This window comes from Solenopsis invicta, chromosome 10, assembly GCF_016802725.1.
Source record: "Solenopsis invicta isolate M01_SB chromosome 10, UNIL_Sinv_3.0, whole genome shotgun sequence".
Lineage (NCBI taxonomy): Eukaryota > Metazoa > Arthropoda > Insecta > Hymenoptera > Formicidae > Solenopsis > Solenopsis invicta.
This window is the reverse complement of record NC_052673.1, coordinates 16,187,226-16,206,394: the sequence shown is the minus strand read 5'-3', so window position 1 is coordinate 16,206,394 and position 19,169 is coordinate 16,187,226. Positions and strand designations below refer to the sequence as shown.

General features: G+C 30.4%; 2 protein-coding genes and 1 long non-coding RNA gene across 3 annotated transcripts; 1 reads left to right on the top strand and 2 right to left on the bottom strand.

Moving 5' to 3' along the window:
* Positions 1-129: 129 nt before the first annotated feature.
* Positions 130-17,877, top strand: LOC105197827. The gene is made up of 7 exons (XM_011164384.3): positions 130-1,209; positions 2,536-3,222; positions 11,823-14,237; positions 15,578-15,670; positions 16,776-16,917; positions 17,308-17,441; positions 17,805-17,877. Exons 1-3 carry the CDS (start codon positions 1,180-1,182, stop codon positions 13,053-13,055), a joined length of 1,950 nt encoding a protein of 649 aa, XP_011162686.2. The 5' UTR covers positions 130-1,179; the 3' UTR covers positions 13,056-14,237; positions 15,578-15,670; positions 16,776-16,917; positions 17,308-17,441; positions 17,805-17,877.
* On the bottom strand, positions 3,304-5,467 carry LOC120358890. The gene is made up of 2 exons (XR_005575769.1): positions 3,698-5,467; positions 3,304-3,585 (listed from the first exon to the last, which is right to left on the bottom strand). It is a non-coding gene; the product is annotated as an uncharacterized LOC120358890 (long non-coding RNA).
* Positions 6,876-10,772, bottom strand: LOC105197825 (zinc finger protein 69 homolog). The gene is made up of 4 exons (XM_011164380.3): positions 10,293-10,772; positions 9,933-10,172; positions 9,319-9,801; positions 6,876-9,157 (listed from the first exon to the last, which is right to left on the bottom strand). Exons 1-4 carry the CDS (start codon positions 10,479-10,481, stop codon positions 8,606-8,608), a joined length of 1,464 nt encoding a protein of 487 aa, XP_011162682.1. The 5' UTR covers positions 10,482-10,772; the 3' UTR covers positions 6,876-8,605.
* Positions 17,878-19,169: the final 1,292 nt, after the last annotated feature.

Below are 19,169 nucleotides of genomic sequence, written 5' to 3'. Positions count from 1 at the left end.
TAACGCAGACTCTCGTAAAAATTTTAATAGCCTACTTTAGCACACTCTACTACTATTCCCTCCCTTCCTCCTTTCCCGCGTTAATTGATACCTTCAATAATCTCTCTTACTCTTCATATTATCAGAGCGATACTAATATCGAACGAATAAAATCGAACAAACTTGTAAGCAAACGCATTCCTTAGTCGTGTCTCAAACGATCGATTCATACTTAACATTTTAATGCTCCCCAAACCACAACAAAGAGGTCTATTACCCGCAAGTTGGTGAGTAAGACAATTTCCGTAGAAAGACAAAACTTCGTAGAAACACAACTTTTCCTTCCTTCATAATTACTTCTGAGTGTGTCCGAACATAAAGAAAAACACAAGATTAAGTTTTTCATCAAGATATAATTATGCCGTGATTTTGTACAAAAAAATTTAAATCATTTGAACGCAATTATATCATGATCACCAATGATCTATAAGCGTAAAAGTTTGCCCATCGTGCCCGTCGATTCTTATTGTAAATTTATACTACATACATATATATATATATATATATATATATATATATATATATATATATATATATATTTTACTCTCGTGTACATTTTATTATCCACAAATGTTTTATTAAATAAACGATGCATTCTGATGGTATCAGAGGCAAAAATAAAACTATCTTTCCAAGTTTTATTTCCTTCCCATGTACTGCTGCGCTTGGTATTTCATGAAAAGACATGCCAAATGTAAGTTTATTCGTTAAAAAAAGCTATAATTATTTTTTCGTTTACGTTCGATGAAAATGGATTAAATCGAGATGTAATTCGTCCATTTTCACACTATACAAATTTCGGTATAAATATTTCGAAGCGATGACGTGTGGCGATACCTTGACCCGCCATAAAAATCGGGGACCAATACCGTAAATCGTTTGGACGAGCCAAGCCGATTTGACCGCGAAGTAACCATGCGTGCCACGACTATCAATTCCATTGGGCAACTCTATACTGACGGTTCGCAGAGGCGCAGACGAAAGACAATGGGAATAAACCACGAAAGCCAATCCATGTTGGTGCACGCTTACGCTCTTGCATTGCAAGTATAAAAAGGTTTTGAAATCGAAGAGGGCCTTCAGTCGATCCGGGCCGTCCAAGGAAATTATAAATCGTCGTATATAAATATCTTTTCAAATATGAAGTTCTTAGGATATTGTCTTCTTTGCGTAAGTACTTTAATTCAAAATTGATTAATTCCATTTATCATATATTCAAAAAATTATAAAATTCTTCCTACATTTTCATATTTTTACAAACGCTACTAGGTAATCTCTTAAATCAATTTTAAATAAAACATTAAATTCTTTATAAATAAATATTTTACATAAAATATTAAATTCTAATTTTCATCAAATTTTAACCAACTTTTTCTTACCAATAGATTTTCTAATATAAATTTTATAAAAAATTAAAGATATAACTTCCGGAAATATAATTGCTAGAATGTTATCATTTTTGCTAACGTTATTTTAATTCTACTGTAATTTTTTATAACAATTTGTTCTAAATCTAAATTCTGTCGTTTTATTTCTAACCAATTTTATGTAGCCGCTATGTTAATACAGTTGATAATTCATTAATTCTTAACTGGCGATGGTTACGCCATTCAAGACTCGAGATATTATTCATTAGTTTTCGAAAATTGCTCATACATTTCCTTTATAATCACCTGAGTTTGAAAAGTTAAATTCAAAAATTGCCGCTTTTTCCTATTATTTTATGCATCATCTGTGTACGTAAAACGCATAAATGTTTTATTATCCAATAGAGTACAGCAGGTCAAGAATGACCCAACCGCAGTAGTCCGAAAGGTCTTTCGAGGTCTTTTAACTAAAGCTTTCAAAGAACTTTATTACAAAGATCGATTTTAATAAAATATTGAACTTTTTCTGATCGCACAAGTCACATCTAATGTACAATTTATACTTCGCGTGAAAGCTACGTAGAAACTGTTGGCGACTTTCTGTTGACAGAATATTTTATCAAGTAAACTTCCTAATTGCACCAGGAAGAACGTCATATACGCGCATAGTTTTAAACACAATTATTTCCGTCACGTAGTGACAGGTTCCTTGCAGTAAATAACTTATTCTTAATCAGAGCGTAAAAATCGCAAGTTGCAATCGCGATTGCCAACGTGACTTATAATTTTCGTGAAAATGAAACTACCGCGCGACGCTGCTAGATTCAACCAGTAAACGTGTTGCAACGCACGATTATGTGTTGTATCATCTGTCCGCAATATATTACATCACATCCGATCAAATTCATGTTACGAAGAAGATTCACCAGACTGTTGATCAGTATTTCTGGCTTTAATTATGGTAGTTTTTTTTTTACAGGAAGTTAATAATTTCTTTCATAAATAAGCTTACTCTGAGAATAAAATAAAGATAGAGATCTCGTAATTTTTGCTATAATTTTTAAATATAATATTTGGAAAGTACTCAGATATGAAATTGTAAACTCGTGTATCTTTCGATGTCTTGCAGCTCTTCGCCACGAGAGTACAATCAAAGGCGCAAATAACAAAGCTGTTCCCAGTGGAAGGACTAGCCGCGTATCACAAACAATTCAACAGCACCACGCAGTCGATAGACAAATTTTGGGATAAACTACGCACATCATACAACTTCGTCTTTCACAAACCTAACAATAGCAATACAGAAAAAATCGTAGCGAAGAATGCATCGAATTCTAATTTGCAATCATTGAGACTGCTCTGGACTGATACATTAAAAGTAGATAATTATACAAATCTCAAATATCCCAATACTAGCTTCTTGGATCAGGTAAAGTCACTGGCGACACTATACCACAACGGCAAAGTGAATTCGAGCAGTCTAAAGAAGGATTCAACTGTTGAAGTAAAAACAACAATCAAAACGAATAAAAACAATGTAAGCTCTACGAGCTTCAGCGGGAAGAATTCCGACAAAGCGTGGATACTGTCTGACGACGATTGGTTCAATGATATTAAGCCTTTGGAGCAATTGGAGTTGCAAGACGAAGAGCTGGATAAGAAAAATGAAGTAGAAATCGTAACGCCAAAAACGACCCTTCAACTTCCATCGGTGGGTCGCCACCTGCTCGAGTGGCTTGGATCTCTTTTCGGCTTTACTTACAGCATTTACACGAAATTATCGAGCGCTCCTAGTGGCAACGAAAAGACGACAAACTGATAATAGCAAAAGAGATATAGAAAAATAAAGAAATAAAATAAAATACAGTTAGAACAGAAACTATGTTATACTTATCTATTTAAATCTACATTAATTAAGTCCCAATATACAGACAGATGTCTTCGATTGTAATTTGTCCGATATAAAAATCGTGTTCAAATACCAAGTAAAAACGTAATATTTAACGCCAAATACACGCCAAGAATACAAGTAAACATAGAATGAAAATTCAATATCAATTCAGTACATTTAATATTAAATATAATAATAGAGGAAAGAGGAAGAGAGAAGAACAGAGGGAGTGAGGACAGCACACAGATATCGGATAATTTTATACCTTTGTACTGTTGTCATATTCCGCTGTAAAAACATAAAGCAAATAAAATTTTATGTTACACGAGATTAAATAATGGTGCTCTTAATGCTTCGTTAATTCTCGAATTGTACGAATAATGCAATGCTTATATCGTACCATTATGTAATATCATACCATCCTGTTGAAGCTCAGAGTGCAAAGAGTTCGTTCTGGAGGCGACGCAAAGTTCAACGTATTAATATTTCCGCGTTAGTGTCACAGACGGTCATTTCATTGTACGACATTGCGTAAGACTGCATAACGCTACTTTCTGCAGCGCTCAACCACAGACTGCACACACTCGATGCACTCGTGAAAAATATATAAAGAAGCAGTCTGTAAACTTTTACATTACACATGTTTTATTCAAAAATATTTCGATCTGAAAAATACATATCGCTTTTTTTAGCTATCTTTTTTTGTGTGTTATCACTATACAATAACAATTCTCTTGCGGGATAAACGCATAAAGTCTTGTTAACGCACATTCACTGTCGAAAACAGTGCTTAAACACGAATCCTATAAATGCACATTCATTGTTTAAAAAGTTCTATTACCTTATGTTATCTATAATCTCAATGAGAAAAACTGAGAAAAAATCATCATCTGATTCAAAAGAAAAAAAAAAAGATATTCCATCACTCCTCCTTCATGCAAAAATCCTCCATTCAAGAAATATTATTAAATTATCAGACTTGCAAAGAATAAAAAAAAGACTCCAGCGCGAATGACCTAAAATACTGTTATTTGACATACGCATGTGTGTATGAAGTCTTTGGTTGTATTACGTGATACCAGAATCCAGTGTGTTTTTAGTACCATCTTCTAAATTCATGTACCTAGTGCATACATACATACATAGTCGCACGTACATAAAAGAACATTGGAGAACTATAATCATAATTGTCGCGAATATACGACGTGCGCGCATGGAAGTCTTTCAACGATTTCTCGCTCTAGTATATGTACAAACTAAAACTAAGTAAAGGCAGTTATTCTAAAATTAACGCAAAAACGCTGTTTGTCCACATGCAAAGCTATCAACTTTCGTCACTTAATTTTTTTAGGTAATTATACAATCTTCTATTTTTTAGTCTTCATTTAAGGGAGGATTCTAGAAAACGATTTTCAAGATTTAATTTCATGATTTTTTAAAGCCAAGTTATTCAAGAAATAAATTTAAGATTTTGTATACATATTTATTCATGATTAAACTACATGCATGTACTTTTGAGTCTCTAAAGCCAATATTCTCGAAACTATAAACCGCACATTCTGTCTTAAATGGATTTGATTGAAGAACTTTTATTCATTTAAAACAAATAAACTAACAAAATTGTTAATTGTTGTAATTTATATATGTGAATGTCGCTATTATCTATACTAGAATCAAATCGATATATTTAAAACCTTTTTATTGAAAAAAAGAAAAAAAAGGAAAAGCAAATTCTTTTTTTGAAAAATTAAAACTTTGATAAATGTTCATCACTGTCATTTTATTAAATCTTAATGCAACTTTTTTATTCCAACACAAACGATAGCGTATATACATTCATATAGAATAGAGATAAATAATTTCGTTGGTTTATTTGTTTTAGATAGAAATCTCCCAATCGTGTCCACTGTCTACTTTGAGACAAAAGTACTTTGTAACTAAACTAGTGTATTTGATGTACTTGAAATAGATACGTATATATTTGAAGTTTGGCGAAAGCAAGATAGAAAGTTTAATAGCGAATTTGATTGGATTGTACTAGTGTGCACTGGTGCACATTAAAGCCATTGTACACTGATCCAATAAAATGCAAATATCTCGAATGATAAAATATATATTTTATCAAACAGCACAATAAAGTATATTGAGGATTTTTTTTCACAGTTTAACCTATACACACACACACACCCCACACACACACACACACACACACACACACACACACACACACACACACACACACACACACACACACACACTATACATACATACATACATACATACATACATACATACATACATACATACATACATACATACATACATACATACATACATACATACATACATACATACACACATATTAAATATACATCTTTAGGTCAATTTGTGCGACGGCTTTAATGCGCACCAGTGCGCACTAGTGCGTCCAACCGAATTCGCTATTAGTTCAGTCCAGTGCAGCGATAAAAAAAACGATAGGCCTAGGAATAGCCTGTGCATAGCAGTTTACGGTTTCGAGAAGCTTTATCGAACTTGGAGATTTTCAAAAATTCATACATATATTTAAAATTACATATTACAAATATGTATAAAACTGGTACAGATTATTGTAAGAAAGATACGAAACACGTGAAGCTAAAACTATGCTACCAGAAATTACTGCAGATAGAAATTATCCACAGCTAGCACACCAATATCTTCATTGAAGTCCATGTCTCTCGTTTGGCTTCTATTCCATTAAAGATATCAGCAAATCTATCTTTTCTTAATACCATAGATAAATTACAGAGAATTATTTTAAACTTGTATAATTAATGTTGTAGCCACACATATCTCATATGGATTTATTTATTATCATGTTATTTTAGGAACTTTGTACTGTTGATACTAATTTACAGGAGAATTTAAAAACATATTCTTATGTTGAACTATCACACAATATAATTTCTTTTATTATTACATGCAAAGTATCTAATTTTGAAAAAATGGAACAATAATTTCATTTAAAAAAAGTTTTCCTTAAAAAACAAAATATGAAATTTAATCTTGAAAATCGCATTCTTAACTAGAATATTCATTTAAATAAATATTAAAGTGAGATATAATACGACATAAAAGAAAAGTGTTTCTCAAAATATAATTATTTATATAAATAACAACATATTCTACGGAAGAAATTAATTATAGGAATTTAATATCAAATTTTATCAAAAAGACATTTATTATATTTTTAGGTAACCAACGCGACCCTTTTAAGACCATAAAAAAATCAATCTTCAAAAATATGAGATAGCAGAATAAAAAGGATAAAGATAAACTTCAAAATAAATTTATCATAATGAGCATTTTGCCAGGTAGAATTGTAATTACTCTATTTAACAATAATGTATTTAATCTGCAGTATTCATAGTCCGATATAAATACAAGATCATTTTAAGTAAAGTCTTAAGATATGCTAACACACTCTATGATTGATTCATAATATCTTAAGACAATCTTAAATATAAAAACAATTTGATATGAATACCGGCCTATATGTATGTATAATTTTTTAACAAAATTTTTCTGGCAGTATATTACTTAATATTTCCATTTATTATTGACAATGCTTTAAAAAATGGCTGTACCAAATTTTAAATTTCAATTTAATATATCAATTTGAGTATCGGAATTTAAACTAAACTCGCATTATGTCGTTATTATTTCTTTATACATTTGTCAATTTGTTTTCCGAGTTCGAGTTAATAAAATAAAAAATACATGCGACAAAAGTATTACGTATGATAAAGAGAAACTTTCGTATATGTGGACCACGGAATAATTATTCAATAGCATTCTTTTTTTTCCAAAGACATCTTTTATACTATCAGTGAATTTGCTTCTGTGACGATCCAGTATTTTAGTAATATCTCTCATAATTATTCTTATACTTAATTATTTATGTAGGTTTAATCCTCTAAAGGTAAAGTTGGAATCGGATACGACTCATGGCTTTGTCTATTTCATAGCTTTATACAGACAAAGAATTTTATAGCAACAAGGAACAGTTTGATGTTATGATTTACTTCCTTTACCTGATTTTGTACAATAATTGGATCAAAAACAATCAAAACAGAGCATATAAAGTCAAAATCCGATTCTATTTTCATAAATAAAAAAATCCACCTTTAGAGAATTAATGTAAATATATTTTAGTTATCGGAAAAAGTCCAAATGTCCAAAATGAGTCTTTGCTTAGTGCAAGTAATCATAAAATTAAAAATAATGACAATGGACTAGAAATTGTGGACAATATCTATAATAGTTTTCTATGACTAACTTAAATAAGGCAGAAAAGCATGCAATTACATAAATTGGCCTTCCCTTATTAATTCCTTTTATCAATTTTCTATTCACGTTTTAAAATGCTTATTTTATGCAGGACGTAAGAAAAATCTTGGAATAAATTTAAAATATATCCCATGTCTAGGATTCCAAGAATTAAGGCAATTAGAGAATAATGCATTAACACATTAATGTACAAATTAGCGATTATCTGTTCTTTCAAAATTTAGATTTATTTAAGAATTGCAATATGCGCGCACCCACATTTGCGTACATGTGTTTACTAATGAGTTCACAAAAAATCATAATTTAAGAGAAAATTTTGTCAGATGAAATAAAAGTATAAAACTCGATTTTGGAAAAAAAATAATAAAATGGAGGAAGCTAGGAAAAAAAAATGATACTATACAAAGACAAGAGTGATAAATTCGGGTAATCACAGCTTATCTCATAGCTTAGCACATACCTATTTGAACGTTTTATCGCATTAAAGGTGCAAGATTGACATGTGTGATATTCAGAACTCCTCTATTCTAAATTTTCCTCTAAATTAGTTCCTCTAAACAGAGTTTCTTCTCTTATATTATTTTCTTATATCTCATATTTATCACACAGTCAGCTAATGTGCACTATAAATCATAAATCAAGAAAAAACAGAATGTGCAAGAATATCTTCATTCTGCATATATATCATTAGTATAAAAATGAAAATTGAAGAAAAATTATAAAACAGAGAAAAAAGACTCGGTCCCCTAACTTTAGAATAGAGAAGATTGTACGATATCGTTATCGCGATACACATTGTCAAATGATATGTGCCTTTAATCCGACATTAAAACGTTTTGATGTATTGAAATTAAACTATAAATCTCAAAGTTATAATTATTCCAATGGCAAAATATGAATTAGAAAATTTAAATTACCTACGACGGCTCCATTGTCCGCCACATATTGCTTTGGAACATGCGGATTTGATCTACAACTAAGATGGCATTAAATACCTTGCATTTTCACTCATATTACTGCTCTGTGCCTGTTCAGGCATTGTTATATCTTTCATATGTTCTTTAAGAGAAGCGAATGTATGCAACAGAGTCGGATTTCTTTGAATATTCTGAAGATGCTGTAGAATGGCAGCTTCCTGTTTCACTAAACTACCGTCCTTTAGAACATAGCTTACCTCCTGCTTAGGCGCCGCGGCAATATCAATACTGTTATCAAATAGTCTTGTATCTTTTTGCTCAACAAAATAAGAATCCTCCTTCATTTTATTCTTACGAGTGCCAAAGTGCGTTTGAAGGTGCTTGTTCAAGTGATCCTTGCGCGAAAATGCTTTCTGGCACATCTTGCACGCAAAATCCTTGTTGCCGGAATGAATAACGGTATGTCTTGTTAAATGCTCGTTTCTTTTGAATCCCTTCTTGCATACTTCGCATTTATAAGGTCGCTCGTTCGAATGACCTCGCATATGCTGATCAAGATGCTCCTTTCTTTTCAACATGGCACCACACTCCTTACATTGGTATTTTCGTTCCTGAAATAAATAAAAATTTGTTATTTAACATATAATATTTTACTATTACGCTAATATCTTTTAATTTACTCGATTAAGTCTTATAATGCTCTTTAGTTTTATTAAATATAATTTTCTTATTTCTTAATAATTTGATCAAAAACTAAAGGCAATATACATACTTGTAAGTGACTCTGTATATGTTGTTCCATATCAATCTTGTCTGGAAGTCCCAAGTTGCATTCTGGGCAACAATAAACTGTAGTTCCATTATAATCAATACTGATTTTGATCTCGCCAATTTTCGCTCGAAATTTCGACTTTTTCTCAATTTTCGGCAAATCTGTTTGTACCTGCTGCTCGACTTTTAAAACATTTCGCAAACTGTTTTCAATTTCTTGTTCATTTTGCAGATTCAAATCGTTTGGATTAACAGTCATTTGATCCGAGCTTGCAAAATTATTACCATTTTGCAGATAAATATTTCTGATATTTGGTATATTTAGAATATTATTCTGTGTGTGTTCTATTTTTTCCTCGCGCAGTTTCTCCTTTTTTACTTCTGTACATAGTCCGAGTGCTTCCCGCAGAGAAGCTTCAGGTATTTTCTGGAAATATTCAGCCATAACTGCTGCTGTTTGATGTTTCACCAGTATTTCAGTTTCCTACAATAAAAATAAATAAATAAATATATATATATATATATACACATATATATACCTAATATTAAAATAATTAAAAATAGAATAAATATATCTATACCTAATGTAAAAATAATAAAATTTTAATACTTTACTTTGTCTGAATTCTTCTCTTTAAGCTGAATATCTGGCTCTTGCTTTATAATATCTGCTTGCGACGTGGAAGGTAGGTAAGATAGATTATTCATAAAACTAAAACTGCCAGATTGTGCACCAAGCATCCCATTATTTTGACTGTAATTTGGGACATTAATTATCTGATTAAAAACTTGCTTGTCGCATAGTTGAAGTAACGTATCCTGCCAAGACGGCGTAAACAACTTGCTGAGTGTGCTCTAAGAAAGAAGGTAAACAAGAAAAGTGTTAAACATGCCCAAATCACAAAACAAGTTAAATAAAACTGATAAGAAAAAAGAGAGAGAGACCGCGAAGCGAAGAGACGAGAGATAGCTCACCGAAGTGTCTTGAGGAAACGTAACTGCTTGAGTGGTAATGGTTTGCATCCCCTGCGACTGCACACTACGTCCGTCGGCCGCGGCGATGGCGGCGGCGGCCGGCATCGTACGCAACTTGGAGAACTCCGGTAACGCGCGGGGACATTCTACCGGGCGATCGCGAGACGACCCGCTCCCGGGTGATTCCATGACGCTACGCGCCTAACGTGCGTGGAATGTGCCCGCGATTTGGCGTTCCTAACCTACAAATGGATAACCTGTCCGCGTGGTGCGAGATCGCATCGGGTCGGCCACAATCCCGATGGCCGTAAGCCACGCGACTAGCTGAGATATCACCTACGGCGTGTCGTCGCGTGATTCATCAATCCGGAGCCTTACCTAGTTTAATTTAGCTACGTCTACAAGGATCGCGCAACACGTCCACGGACGGCGTCGTCCCATATGATGTTTGACATGATCAACATGGCGACGCGCGCGCGCGCTTTGCTGCGAAATGCCGTGAAGTTGTCGGCAGATGGACGTGCGAGTGGAAATTTTTCCATTTGCAGCGGGCAGCGTAAGGTAAATTGTCGTCGATCGAATAAATTTTAACGACACCCTATTACCCAACAAAACACAACAAATTTTCTTTAATAAACGACAATCGATTCCCAAGTTGAATGCTCGAGCGCGAATAGAATGTGACTTTTGGAATTTGGCTAGCCTGGAGCGTCTCTTTTTGTTTACAGTTAATATTCGTTGAACTTCACGTTGATGGCGATTGGAGCATGTGTTCGAACATTTCGAGGCACGTATAAAGTGCGTTGTTGAAAACGAAAGTTGATCGAAACATTATGATGATTTCAACGAGCTTTTACCGTTGTTTGAATTTCTCGTAAAAATTGCAGCTAAAATCGTGAATAAATGTTAAATAAAGCGAAAAAGGTAGGTTAAGAAATTTCATCACATACACAAACATATATATATATCTCAATATTGTATAACCGCGAAAAAAATATATTACGAAATTTTTACTGCTGCAATAGTCATAATGCTGCAATTGTTATACGTTTAAATTAATTTTTCCGTAACATTAATTATTAATGTAGCATTGACTATTATTATAACACTCTTTGTGTTTGTATTGGTTTGTATTTAATTTAATTGTGACTATTATTATGATAATAGTATTTTGTGTATTTAAAACAATCCAATTTCGCAATATTACACGATAATAACAATATGTTTTAAGTAAAAAAATATATGACAGAAATACTGAATGACAAAAAGTTGTGCAAGAAAAATCATTAGCATGATAAAAGTTCTAGATGAATGAATGCTGAGGTAAAAAAGTTGGGTTCACAAACACTGTAAGTATATTTTATATATAGTAAAATCTCATTGTTTTTCTAGTAACTTAATTTTTATTATCTCTGCAGATCTTTATAAATTGCCATATTTACAAGAATCAAGACAACAGTTACCAGAAAGGAACACCAATTTATGAAAATTGTACAACAATTTGCATGCTGTTTTTATATCTCATGTTAGCAGCAAGACTCACAATCAGTCCAAGATATGTTGCCTTCTGGAAAACTTACACTAGCATCTAAGAGATCCCAAGAACAATTAAAAGTCACACCTAGAAAACCAGTGAAGGATTGTTATTGTCAATCTGAGATTGACAAGACGCATACAAGATTGTCAAGACCTCAGCACAAACCCGTGTCGTCCTATCGTCATTGTCAAACCGAGCTTGAACTCGTCGAAAAAACTGGCGACAAAGCGGCACTAACTTCGCTAATCAGCTGTGAGACACTCAGAAGAATTCAGAAAATCAACTACACACCCAGATCTCAATTCCTTCGCAATGTACAGAACAAGATCTGCGAATTACGAGCCACAGACCAAGGAGACTGTTTGCAGACGTGTCCGCGATCTTCCAATTATCACCGCTTTATGGCAAGTGCGAGGTTGCAGGATACTGATGAAAGTACAACATTGCAGAATGAACACAAGTGCGTTGACGAGAGGCAAAAGTCTCCAATAGTAGCCACCAATTTACTAGCAAATGAACAACACAAATCTGACGATATTGCTTGCGCTTCAAACAAAAGAACTCGAGTCTCTCCGCAAAAGTTGTCAAAGTCAACATTACGAAAGACTATCAAATCCAGGAAACAAATACCAGAGTCGAGCGAAAGATCCACATCGATGAAAGGGAAAAGAACAGCGCAGTTGCGGAAGCAAGATTGTTTTTGTTGCTGTAGAAGCGAATTGGGGAGGAAAACTACGAAGTTTGGCGGTGATAAACGTGCAGAAAGACGTGATTTCTCAGAATATTGCAAAAGAGAGCTATGTCTGGGGCATGACAATAGTTCCACAGAGAATTCCATGGACCAGGAAATGGAGGACCTGAAAAAGTTTCGAGAGCAAAATTATTTTGAGACGCACGGCTCGAGCCACACTTTGACATCGTCTAGATCGTCGGGATCATTGCAACAGTATTTTCTGAATGAACGGTTGTTTCCAGAGCCAGTAGGCAAGATTCACACACAAGACTTGGTGGTGACAATGCCACCGTGCGCGACGACACAGAGGAAGCCTGTCCATTACTTTCCTAGATACGTGGTGCGGCAAAAGAAGAATGCTTGTAATATCAATTACAGGCGTAAACGATGTCAAAGCTGTCCTCTTACTGGACATGCAGTTGATCTCGGAGTTCTAAAAACTAAACCGCCGCTAAATAGCCTAGCACTTAAGTACCAAAATAGAGCTCGTTGACAAAGTGGAAATGATATATGATGATGTTCTCAAACTTGAATTTTTATTATTGACTCTAAGATCCACGTGCAGCTTCTTATTTCAAAGATTTGGTAATGAAAATTTGGTCATGAAAATTTCAACATATGTCTCAACAACTTTTGTATATCTATCCTTTTATGTCGTATGTAAATATACCTTATATAAAAATACATTTTATATCGTACTTTATTTGTAATAAAGCGATGACATTATCATATCACATTTATTTTGGACTTTTTTATTTTGACATTCTCATTCATTTTATGAGATTATTAAATTGCATGTATATCTAAAACACACACACACACACCCACTTACACATGGTGTATGAATTTGGTAAATTTTAATACTAAAGTTATATTATTTCAAGTAAACTTCTTTTGAGTTTTTAACCATACATTCGATAATTTGAATTGAATTACTGCTAAAAATAGAGTTAACTGTTATTGTAATGGACAGAAAACATTAAACATTTTTATAAAAATTTTTATGTTAAACGATTCAGAAAATGTTGTAAAACAATGTTATAATTGAGCGATCTTAAGCAAAAATAACCTTATTCTTTGTTATAAATTTTTTCATAATTTTTTTACATATAATAGTTGGATTAAAAGTTCTATTATATTTTGTAAATACATACGCCCATTGTAAACTTTATATATTGTATGTAATTATACTTAAAACTACTCAAATATTATTTGCCGACTTTTGTATCGTAAATATAATTAATTATATATCCTATATTAATCATTAGTATGAATAATCTTCTGAGCGGATAAGTCACAGTGATTGATAGTGGACCTATCTTGAACATGTTGCTGGATAATAACAAGTGCTCATTTTCTATGCCTGATTGCATGTGTATGTGTATATGTATACGTGTGTGTGTGTGTATATATGTATGTATGTATGTATGTATAAATGTATGTATGTATGTATGTACTGCAGTATACACAAACAACGTCGATTTAGAAATATGGTGGGACAATTTGTACTTAAATAGCTTGTCTGGATTGTCCGCGTCTTTCAGTTCATATTAAACGATTGCTGAACATTTTTGCCCATAAAAGCTTCTTTCTTCGAATCGAATGGAAAATTCAAGAATAATGAAGACGATTCTCTTGCTCGCAATTGTTGTGAGCACAACGGCGTTAGACCTCCGTAAGTAACATAATTGGATGTGTTTTCCATTCGATCAAATCAATTTTGTCAAGAATTGTCAAGCATTATAAAAAAATCTATCAAGTTATTAAACATGTGTTTAAGTTAACCCTTAGCGCTCCGTTGGCTCCGCTACGGAGCCATCCGTCATTTGTTTCGTAAACGTGCGAAGCGCTAAGGGTTAATGTAAATATTAAATTTTTATATTTTTTAAATTATAATAAAGTTTTAAGTTTTTTTAATATTTAAAATTTTTTAATATTCATAAAATATGGATCACCAAGAAATTTATTTTATTCATTTTAAACAATAAAAAATTCAAAGAAGCTTTTTTGAATTTTTTATTGTTTAAATGTTGAGTGTCCTGATTTAATTACATAATTGGCTATTATAATTGTTTATATTCATTTTAGTTTTATTGAATTGATAATCTAATAACACTTTTTAATTAGAATTAGCCAGAACTATTTAGATTTTTCTTAGCCTTTGCTCAGGTTTTTTCTCAACCAATAACTGTCTATTAAATCATTTATCAAGTCAGTTAACAATTAATTGTTAGCTAGTTAAGAGGATTTGAGCAAAGGTTAAAATTAATTCTAGTACAATTAAACTATGAACTACTTTACCAATATAATTTCATATTTTTTAATTTAAAATAAAATCTGATTTAATATCTTATAATTTATTTAGATAAATAATATCTAAAAAAATAATAGTATTATTTAGATAAATATAATTAACAACAAATCACAATAATATAAGTAATATCAAATTTAATGATAAATAGTAAAAATTTGATATTTATTATTATTTAATTAAATATTTGTTTTTTTATCTAAAATAATTTTAATAATTTTAATGATATATGTAGCATAATAGTAATAATAATATTTTAATATTAATATAAGTATAATAATAATACTTGTACATAAATACATGTAAAGTTTTATATTTTATAAAATATATAAAATGTCATTAAGGAAATTATATTTAATAATATACTTAAAAACTTAATCCTGAGTTTGTTCAGTTTTTTCAATCAATTATAATACGACATTTAATTCATTTTTATCAAAATATTTGTCATGTGCTGAATTATTAATAATGTCACAATAATGTTGAAATCAATAATTAGATCCATCGGTTGCAATCAATTTTTTTTTATTAAATTGATTTAAATTGCACTTTTAATTGAAACTGATATGTATGTTAGTTTAAAAAGAAAACCAGCAACCGAGCAATTTAAAAATCGAGCTCGCTCGCAGATTTATTAAATCTGCAATAATGCAATCAGTTATGTAATTACTTACGTACGACAGTTTTCTTTTTTTATTTTATAGCTAGCGGTTTCACGACTTGTGAGAGGTCAGATCCGAAAGTATTTGAATGCCTTGCGAAGGCTTCCAAAGAAGCAATTATGTTACTCTCCAATGGTAAGAATGCATTATTTTTTACAAAAGTGACATATTATAAATTATAAAATCTTGAGGAGCCATTAGAGGATTATACATAGTTTAAGAGAGCAAAAAAGTGCTAAAGTTTTTGTATCTTGATCTTCACAATGTTTTCTTGTAATTTTCCGATTGTCTATACGCATGCATAATGAAAAAACTGTAAAACATTAAATAATTTATTAGAATAAATTAAATCCACAAACATTTACTTTGTTCTGAGAAAAGCTATGTTATATTAATACTCACAGTATCAATTTTTTTACAATACTTTTAACACTTATTCTGTATCTTAAATAATCATCACGCGGAGATTTCAAGAATACAAGTTTTATTTTAAAATTGTTTTAAGTAATGTCTTAACATGCTAATATGGCTCTATGATTGAATGACATCTTAAGACAGTACTTAAGACTGTTTTAGATATAAAACTCAATTATGAATATCGTTCTAACAACAGATCAATTGTATTTTAGCAGTTCAAATATTAGGAAGATTTACAGACGTACCAACAATAATTTGTGCGTTGCATACCCATTATTATATAAAAGAAATTGTAATATGTTGATATGCTCATTATTAAAAATAGAAACTCCAAAGCAAATTCAATATACAGATCTGTTACGCAAGCAAAACTTCAACTCACACAACATTTGCACATTAATCGATTTTTTCAAAGTATCAATAAGACAACGTTGTTATTATTAATATGAAACCCACACACTTTTAATTAATTTTGTATAATAATATGCATAATTACAATCACATTAAACGTTATACATAATGCAAAGAAACGTTTTTGAAAATATTACAGATTTATAAAATATGGATGATTAATTTTACTCCGCTAAAACGATAACAATCTTATTGTTATTTTCTAATAACTTTATGCTAAAAGTAATACAGAATATGATATACAATGCAATAAAGCTGTCATTAGATAATTAATAATTTTTTTTAATTTGCTTTTTTTAATTTTGCAAATATAAGTTGTGTAAATTACGTACATTGCATAATAGAGGAATCAAAATATATTAAAATTTGAGGCACATTAAATTTTTATATTGCGTCCTGCGTTTATGTTTAGGTAACAAGGACTTCGAAATTTTGCCTCTTGATCCGCTAGAAATCAATAGCATAAAAATTGGATCCCTTAACTCATTTCCCAAACAAGAATATTGGAATATCAAAATACTTGGATTGCCGAAAGGGGAAATTATTAAATATCGGTATGTAATTTTTTTGCAAGTATCCAAGTAAACTATTTCTTAGTGCAAAATCAATTAATGTACATAACAGAAATTACATTTAATTAAATATTATAATATATGAAAGAAAAAATATTCTTTTAGTGAGCGCGAGTTTTAAATAAAAAAATTTGATTTACAATCTATTATTAAAAAGTATACACACACGATTGCAAATAAAAAATAATAAATTTGAATTAATTTATTTAAAAATTTTCAAACACAATTATACAGGTTTAATTACAAATGGTTAAAAAAATGTCTTTAGCTTAGCTTCATATTTAAAAACGCATGACTGGTGATTATATATCAAAATATCAGATTATGTAAATAGTACAGTAAGTGATTAATCAACAAATCTTTATTCTTTAGAATAGATTGGGATAAATTAATATTGTACGTAGAAGGTTTTAATAATCGAATAGATTTTATTGCCGATTACAAATTGTCTGGCAGAATACTGATATTACCAATTCAAGGAGAAGGCAAATGCAACGTATCAATGTGTAAATATTATAATATATTCTCGTAATTGTCAACTTATTTGAGATGATCTATAATTTGTGGTAGATTTCCAAATAGAAATATACATATTTACAATTTGATATTTACAATTTGATATACTAATATTTGATATACAGATATTTTTATGTAATTTTAAATGTGTACATTGTAGTATAAATTATATTCGTATTTGATTCTCCTTAAATTTTTTGTTAAATATATAATATGTATAATATTATAAATAGAATCTTATCTTGAATTCTGATGCTGATTATAGATCACCTAAAAACTACTTTAACAGGAAATTTTTTATTATTTAATAATTTTATGCTAACATTGATTTATCTTTATTACTTTTTTGTTAGCTAATGTAACGACGACACACCAAATACGTTTTGAAAAGTTTGAAAAAGATGGTGAAGTTTATCTAAGAGCGAAGAAATATATTATAAAACTTTTTCAAAAACACACATATCTGCGATTCGATAATCTTTTCAGTGGAGATAAATTTTTAAGTATTATCATTTAATTAATTCTTACTTAATCAATAGTATTTTTACAAAATACAAAAACTTATAATTCTATCAATTTTTTTAAGATTACTTTAAAAATTTTAAAATTAATTTTATAAAATGATAAGTTTTTACTTTAGATTTGAGAAAATATTATTTCTTTAATTTCTTAAATTTTAATTAATTCTTAGTGCCTTAAATTTATTTTAAAAAATGATAAATTATAAGTGTATTTATTTTACGCTGTTTTTGTGTTAACTTTTTAACATTTTGCTAATTACAGGTGAACAAATGCAGAAATTTTTCAATGAAAATTCTGAATTACTTGCCGATGAAGTTAAAGGATATTTCATAAATCCTATTGAAGTGGTCTTGCGTGAAATCACCAATAAAATTTTTACTCGCGTGCCAATGAACAAGATTTTTAAATAGATAAAAACATTATTTTACTGTTATTTTATATTATTATTTCTTTTTAAGTAATTTTGCAAGATAGATGCAAAATTGCATGTATGCGATGTTTCGTAAATTTGAATAAACGATTAGTGTTAATATTAATAGTATATGTATACTGTAAAGAAATTACAGAAAAATGTAAAAAATATATGTTATAATCATTGCAAACTTTGTTTTATAAAATATATTCCCAGTTCACATATTTTTTCGTTATATGTATATGTACAAAAACTATCTCAAAACTATCTTAATTTATCTTTTCATCGAATCAATAGTTAATCATTAGAATTGTTTTTAAAGTAACTTTATAACTTTGGGGAAAGAGCTAAAAATTCTATCAATTACTCGTATATTGAAATTTTGAAAATAATTTCACAAAAAAATTATTTTCTGGACATTTTGATTCAATTTTTTTTTTATACGGAAACATGAATAATTGTTTCGACAAAGTTTGCCTGCCAATAATCAATCGCGCATATTAATCAGTCACATCGTAAACTAAATGCATTTAGAGGTAACCAACAAAAAATTTGTTACGAAATAATATCATAATCAATCAAACTCAACAAGATGTACAGTACAACTACAGATAAAGAAAAAGTAAATAATGTGCATGAATACAATGTACTTCGTCTTTCACAATTGGAAAATTAATCATAACAGCCGATGACTAAGGTAAAATTTGTATTTATTAAAAAGATATGATATGCAGAATATTTTTTACAAACATCTTATATTATTTTAATTTGTGCTTTTAACATT